Genomic DNA, 8,319 nt, shown 5'->3' with positions numbered 1-8,319 from the left:
CTTTAAGCCCAGCACTTGGGAGGCAGAGGCAGGTGGATCTCTGTGAGTTTGAGGCCAGCCCTGGTCTACAGAGCGAGATCCAGGACAGGCACCAAAACTACACAGAGAAACCCTGTCTCAAAAAAAAAAAAAAAAAAATATATATACACACACACAATTTACAACTAAAAGTCTTAATAAACGTAATGTGTAAAAAGGTTAACTCTAAATGTTCAGCCCATATTACCTTCAAAACATTTTATGGATAAAAATGTATACAACAACCAAAAATTTCATAGAGACATCAGCAACTTTAGAGAATGACATAATTTAAGCAAGACTTATATTTGAACAATTTGAAAGAATAAAACAGGCCACAAATTCTAGTCTGTCACTATAAAACATTGAAAGTAACTTGTTTCTGCAAGCTATAAATTTTGTAAATTTCTCATCACGAATGATAAGAATTTAGCTGACATACGAGCTCTACAACATACTAATTACAATATAACAAAAGAAGCCTGAATTTTCATTCATGAGTTTAATAAATCATGGTTTATTTAATAAGGTGTATGGAGGAGTGATAAGAAGACTGATATACAATCAATAAGTCTTAAATCTCTTTTCCATGGATGCCCTCCATCTCCCTGCTTAAAAGTACAAGGCAAACAGAGGTTTATTTGAACACATTCATTATAACTGAAATCTTCAGAGAAATTAGAATGCAAATAGCACTAGGCATTTAGTAAATAAGTCACAAGCCAAGAAGTTCAACTGTACAGTTTTGAAATCTAATGTCAAAGAGTTTCTGAAACCTTAAGACTGAGTGATCTGCAATGTTTCCAACATGTCTTCAACTGCCTTAAGAGAGTATTTGGTTTCCTTCTTACTTCGACCTGCAAACTAATTAAAGAGAAAAAAAAACAGTTCAGTTAGTATCAATATCACTGGAAAGTTCAAACATCACATTCATCTTCATACTGCTAATAAAAATATTATTGTATCATTTGTGTGCAATCACATGTGTTTTTCAATATAACAAATTCAAGAGTTTTATAGACATTTGCATTAGGGTTTCTCTTCAGTTGAAGTGTACAAATATTTCACTATATACTTGGGCAGTTTAAGCTGATTTTAATTAGTATGATAACCTATAAAAGCTTAGACTGGATTTGAAAACTACCCTAGAGTCAGACTCGAAAGCATTTATGAACCACTGCACAACTTAAATGAAGTTTAAGCATACACATATAGAGGAAAAAAGTTGATATCTACTTGTCTACCACACAAACAGAAGTGTGGAATTTCAAGCAAGTGTTATATAAATGAAAGGACTTTAATTAAACATTTAAAGGTAAAGGTGTACATACTTTAGCATTATTTAGAATAGGTCATATTTTTAATCTGAGATTTGTTAGTTAACTGGATGATACACTTCTTGTTTATTGAGATTAGATTTTATCATAAAAGCCAAAAATAGTATATCAAGTTTTAGGTTCATGTATACAAAAGCAAATTCATAATATATTAAATCCAAAACTCGTGCACTTAAATCACTGAGGAATCACTGCCGAATACCCCATGCTGATTTCAAAATGAGTTTCTAACTGTGCTGACAATCACCATCATTTACATCAGCCTGATTTAACATAATAGATTTATCAGATAAATGAGTGTTACCTGTGAGGGTGGGGGAAAGTTTATTCTATCTATAGTACTTATTTTCCCATGATGAAAGTACTGATTTCTACCACATTTTCCAGCAACTATCTTATGATTTACTATTTGTTTATTTCTTCTGTAATTAACTGAATTTGGTAAACTACCCATGACCTGTCCAGAAAGATGGACTTAGCAGCACAGGTGACAGGGGCACAGGCTTCATGACTGGTCCCCTCTGACTTGACTATGCTCACACAAGGAACTCCTACAGCAGTAGTGCTGCAGCCCAGTGTCTATTTGACAGAGGAGACAATAAAAGAGCATCTTAGACATGGTACAGGAAGCAAGACACCTTGCCTTCCATAAGAGGTCAGCTTAAGGGAGGGAAATGTTAAAAATAGCAGTTATGTTTATGAATTATGGTAACATTATATTTCTGAAAATAATTTCTCTTAGCAATTGAAGATTAAAGGGAAGGCATGCCTCTCCCTCTATTGTCCAGTCCTTAGATTGAACTTGGTGGGGTTTAGCAAGCACAGGAAGGCTTTTCTTTTACTGCTTACTCCGTGTAAACAGGAATGGCTCTAGTCACAAAATTTATGGACTAATTTTGAGAAAAAGCCTTGATGGGGTGGCGGAAAGGGTATAAAACAATTGTTCTCATTTATTATTCTACAATTATTCAAATTTCTTAAGAGCAAAGTGAAAATAAAAATTTTGTGATGCCTTAAAACCTATTTTTCAAAATAGGATTTTTTAAATTTATATATAAATATAATTTTAAAAGTAAAAGTATAGTTTTTCAAAGTCAGCTAATAAAAAATACACACATAAGACAGTGTCACCACTGACAACCACTACAACGTAGGAAAAACCAAGCTACCTTATTTGTGTCAAAAGATATCTCAAAAGTACAAATATAAATCCATCATTTCAAGTTCTTCCTGACATGCAATTATTTAGTCTATTCCAGAATTATATTGCAATTGAACCAATTAAGCCAGGATCTCATTTTTTCCTCAAATCATGATTTAATTTTCCATTTTCCAAAAGGACAGTCATAGATCCATTTGTACAGTCATAACAGCATATGGATTGCTGACAGACAAATTTAACAGTGTATGGAAGAAGCGTTGATCTGGAAAATTGCCAGCAGGCTTACAATAAACTTCCTGAACACTAAACCAGTGCCTGGTCTACTCAACATGCTAGACCAATTACCTAGTTAAAGAGCACACAGTGGCCACATTTTGTTTCGTTAGGGGTAAACAAACAAAAACTGCTGATAAAATCCCATTGTATCAAATTTATAAATATGTAGAAAAACACTGCAGTAACAAATATATACTTAATGCTTTACACTGTTTTATGTCTTGATACAAGTCCCTAAATTCTCAAATGGATTTTAAAGATTTATCTACTTATAAGAATGTGAGTCCAGAAGTTATACTTCCAGTTATACTTGCTTGAGCAAACTATTCATGCCTGTCTTGTGGATCTTAAAACAATAACAACAAAACTTAGCAGAAAGAACACAGAAACAACCAAACAATAAAACACTTCATTCTCAAATGCACAGCCAGTGATGTATCCATTGTAATACCAGTGACACACTGTCCTGGTGTGTTACCCAGTAAGAGGGAGACACTGAGCCAGACATGGGGATGTATATCTGTACTCCTAGCACTGTGGAGGCTGAATCAGGAGGACTGTCACACAGTCAAGGCCACAGCCTGGGTTTCACCAGGCCAGTCGGAGCTACACAGGAAAATCCAGATCTCCCATTCCCGATAAAAAACAAAACAAAAACACATCTCATTAGATACTATGGAATTTATAGTTCCAAACCCAAAGACTCAAGCACATAAGCAACTCTCTCAGAGCTCTTTCTAAGGAACAGTGAGAATTACAAGACTTTATAAAAATAAAATGGATCTAGTAACATTGTAAATGAGGAAAGGAGATAGTGAGCTAACAGAGGAAGGAAGGAGTGAGGACAGAAGAGAAAGGGGGAAATGAATATAGAAGAAAGGGCAGATGTTACCAAGAACAGGGATTAGGTCTATGAACAATGGCTTACAACACCAAAATCATGTCAGTTGGTAAAGTGGCTCTCCTAAAGTAGGGGAAACATGTTTGCTTAAAATCCAGGAGGCTTTTTGTCACTGAAAAGATAAGGCAGGGGAGTCCAAAGAAATCAGATTCTTTAGTTTAATGAGTATAGACTATTTTACATGTAAAATGAAGAAACAAGAGAGGATAAATGTGATATCCATTACTTACATGAGACTATAATTGAAGAGGGTGTTAAAAACTATGACAGCACCTATCTTTGTCAGAGGCATCATATGTGATTTAAGAACAGCAAACTGGAAGGTATCAGAGTTCCTGGGTTGACAACAGATGTCATTTAACCAATGCGTCACCTGAGGAGATTACTTAGTCTTTCTGTACTGGAACTTTCTCATTTGTAAATCAGGAGAGCTGGGGATACAGCTAAATGGTATGTAATTCATCAACACTGTGTAGGCAGTATACGTCTGAGTCAGATTCTGAACCCAGAAAATATGGATCTACCACCTGTGGTTTTTCTTTTTACTATATCAAACTAATTTTATGGAACAGGACTCATGACACATAATACAGACATGAACAAAAAATACTAGACACCCACATGGGTAAAAACTGACTCCTACTTCCTATCTAAGTAAAACCTTCCCAGTGGCTGGTGACTTAAATGGGAAGTAAAAGATACAAGGGTATCTCCCTTGACCTTGTAGTATCTACAAAGTTTTTATCTGTGTGTGGATAAGTATCCACAGAACACACAGAGCAAAAAGCAAAAAGGAAATGATTAGTGAATTTGAACACATTTAACTTCAGAACATCAATTTGTCATTTGAAAGAGAAAATAAGCTGTTAGAAATATTTGCAATAAGCAGTTACAAATATTTGCCATACATACATCCAAAAGGGGACATAAAAATTAAGTCATATTAACAGATAAAAAGACAGAGCTTATGAAAGAAGATATCCAAGTAGACAAGAAACATATGAAAATGTTCAAACTCATTGCACATAAGGGAAATAAAGCATTAAAAACATGAACTAACACCATGTACACACCAGAATACGCTGTTGGTAAGATGACAATGCTCTAAAAGTATGGATGGGAGTAAATAATAATTTAGAAAATTGTCTCCCCTAAAAAAAATACATGTATTCTAAGTCAGTGTTACCAAATATATAGGTGCACCAGATATACACATGTGCATAGAACAGCAAATATGTACAAGAAATTAAGTGTAGAATTATTAATAGCACCCAAACAATAAACTACACATAACAATCATCGAAAGTAAGAGACTCCAGCACAATAAAAATAAATAAACTGCAGACATACATAAAGGTAACCTCAAACCTAGCAGTGAGTAAAATAGAAAAGGCAAATGAATAAAATATATAACTCCAGAACCTAGGAGGGATGAGTCAGTCCTCTTGAAAAAGACAAAAGGAATGAAAACTGGGAGGACCTACTATGACATAATGTGTGCACTTACTAGCCTAACATTCTCATTCTGTATTGTCCAATGAAATGCCTATTTATAACTTGTGTTCTTGTTCCACAAATGGAATAATTTAATAACAGCTGATTTAAAAAATGTATTCATGCCACGTCAAAAGATCAATTTCTGGGTAGCTAGTTGTTTCTAATAAAAATCTAAATAATCATACATTGTGCACACCATTAGCTTGTGCTCTTATATTGCTCCTATCTTTATAATACACACATACACACAAGCATACACACACACATATACATACATACACACACACACACAGAGAGAAGAGATCTGGGCTATGCCAACTACATTTAAAGAAACACAGACTAGCTATAAGTATTCTGGGTCATAATATGCTAACAGAACTAAGATTTTCTATAGTACATAATATACATAAATAAAGGTTATCTTTAATGGTATAATTAGGGGGCACTGAACTTTTTTAATACTTCCAATCTTCTCCAACTAAGGAATGCTAAAACAACACTAAGAACAAATAAACACAAGAGAAAATCAAATGACATGTTTCAAAAACCTCATTCATAAGCAGTTTTCTAAACATTCCAATGTGATCATGTGGCCAATGGCGGCAGGATCTGTAAAAGAGAACCAGCTCTATCTTGGAATAAGATGAAGAGAAGAGAATCTAAGAACTTACAATAAATCAAAAATGAAAAAAATTACAAACATTAGTCCCCCAAAGAGTAAGACTGGAGCTGATGAATCTGCAGATACCAAAAGAAGCTGGAAAGCGTCTTCACAACCTCCAAATCATAGGCATGTAAGAAAGTTGCATGTAAATGTGATTAAAGAAATTTAACAATATATGACTTCAAACATTCAGCCAATACCTCTGCTTCCTGAAGCATAAACATTTCAAAGTACAAAGAAAAATACCAAAATCCAAAATCAAACTCAATAGGACAGAAACATGGAAGTAGAGAAAGAAATGGCAGAAAGAAACTAAGGTGGGTCGAACTGCAAAAGCAAACCCAAGTTGACAGCACAGAACATTTAGGCTCTGTGAACAGCAGAGACCTGAGCATTGCAGCCCCACGGAGTTCTGTGGAGACTAACAGGACTGCAGGCAGCAGATCCAAGCCAGGTCCAACCGTGACAAAGACCAGACACAGAGTGTTACAGAGGAGTTCTCTGCAACAAGGAGGGAAGACAGAAGAGACAAGTCAGGACAGCCACCCCCATCACAACCCCAACTCCATCCCACATACATTTCCTAACAGCCTAGGACCTCCTTCCAATGTGGAAAACAAGAATGTGAACAAACTCTGTTAAAAACTACAGAATGACAGAAAAAGAAGAAAAAAATAAATAAGAGGCAGGGAAAGAAAAAGTGATGTATTTATTACTGGAGTCCTGAAAATTCAAAAAGTATCTTTTCTCAAAAACAGGACTGAATCCTGTAAACAAGTGTTCTGTGCATTTAAAAATACTGATCCAAAAACAATCAACAAAATATATCACAGACCACTGAAGTTAAAGATAAAGAAAAGTTTCCTTTGTGCAACCAAGCAAAAGTCTAATTCATTTATGAGAGAAAGTTGGGATGACATTAGATTTCTGGACAACATTCTATCATAAGCCACTGGAAAGATATGGTTAAAACACATAAGTAAATATAAGCTTAAAAGTGTATAAACTGCCAAACTGTCCTGTTTAAAAAAAAAAAGGCAGGCAGTTCTCTGATGAACAAAGTCCCCTAGAACACCAACAACCAGAGCTGTGTGACACAAGCTCTGAAGGTGGCACAGGCAGTGCAAGCTGGGAGGGCTGGCTCGTTCACCAGCAGGCCTTTCTTTTGCCTCTCTTTACTTCCTGAGGCACTACCAATCAAAATGCATTCTCACATCCAGTATGGCTCTAAGCTGCATCCTCTAGTTTCACTTCTGGGTTTTATAATTCCTTCATATTTCACAAATGAGATTTACAAATTAAAGGTTAATTATATCACAGAACTAATAGATTACTTTGTGGGGAAAAGGTTATAAAGGAAGCATCTGATAAAGGCCCAAGACATTAATAAAAACTTCCAATAATAGATATTTGGCTTTGTAGTTTCCAGAGAGCAAAGTGACAAAGAACTCTATCAAGTAATCTACATAACAAACTGTCGCCACTAACCTGGTAAGCCCTGTTTATTTGACTGGCGGCCCAACTGGCATATTTGATGTTGTCCTTTTTCATTTTCGCACTGGCTTTTGGATTCGAAGCAATATGACTGGCAGACTGAAAACAAAAAAGAAACTCAGAAACAAAGTTCCTTTCTAGTTAAGATAATAAAAAACATGTAAGAGTCATAGCTGCAGAGAGCTGATAACAAGTTTTAAAATACTGAAGCAAAACAATTTTAAAATAAAAATAATGTTGAATGAAATTAATGCTCAAAATTAAAATATAATTTAAAATACAGCAGAATCCAAAATAATGAGACAAAGCACATTTTAAAGTATATCTAAAATTATTTAATTATATAGCTACATCTGCTCTTAAAGGTAAAATTTCTGTCACCATAGAAACGTACTTTATAAACGACAGCATTTTACTTAGGATGTTGTTATTTCTTGCTACTGAAAAATATGAAATCTCCAATATCACATTATCAAATATTAACAGAAAGAACCTCAAAAACAATTTAGCACAACTTCCTATATTAATAGGAGAAAATGTATTCAGGCCAATAGAAATAATCCAACTTGACCAAAACAAGTTAATGGAGGTCTCTGACGTAAGAGGATACTTATCACTAATCGCTTTGTCATTACACTAGAGACCTTTCAAATTATATTCTACAGAACTGAAAAGTCACTACAGCTTGATCTACCTTTAAAAACAATGTAGTTTAATTAGGGATTCTTAGTGTAATATCTACAAAACAACCAATAAACCTCTAAAATAACAGACTGGATTTAAATATATCTCTGTATTTCTGAGAAGAGGAAGGCTGAACTTTGGTCCTATTCTTAAATATACCTTGTTCTTTATAAGGATCTGTCTTTGAGACTCAGGAAAGGTGAAGATTTCTTCTATAGCTGGTCTCCTTCACAGTTTTTCTACTCACTCCTCTGCAGTCAGTGGATTATCTATATTCTTGTATCAA

General features: G+C 34.7%; 1 protein-coding gene across 1 annotated transcript in view; it reads right to left on the bottom strand.

The window, feature by feature from the left end:
- Nucleotides 1–505: 505 nt before the first annotated feature.
- Emc2 (ER membrane protein complex subunit 2) overlaps nucleotides 506–8,319 on the bottom strand; it is a 33,515-nt gene continuing 25,701 nt past the window's right edge. Inside the window, exons 10-11 of the mRNA XM_028867955.2 lie at nucleotides 7,344–7,448; nucleotides 506–882 (exon numbers count right to left, since the gene is read on the bottom strand). Coding sequence (XP_028723788.1) covers nucleotides 796–882; nucleotides 7,344–7,448 — 192 coding nt within the window. The 3' untranslated portion in view covers nucleotides 506–795. The remainder of the gene's footprint in view (nucleotides 883–7,343; nucleotides 7,449–8,319) is intronic.

The sequence above is a fragment of the Peromyscus leucopus genome, chromosome 20 (genome assembly GCF_004664715.2).
Source record: "Peromyscus leucopus breed LL Stock chromosome 20, UCI_PerLeu_2.1, whole genome shotgun sequence".
Taxonomy (NCBI): Eukaryota; Metazoa; Chordata; class Mammalia; order Rodentia; family Cricetidae; genus Peromyscus; species Peromyscus leucopus.
The sequence above is the reverse complement of the archived record's forward strand: the minus strand, read 5'-3'. Positions and strand labels throughout refer to the sequence as shown.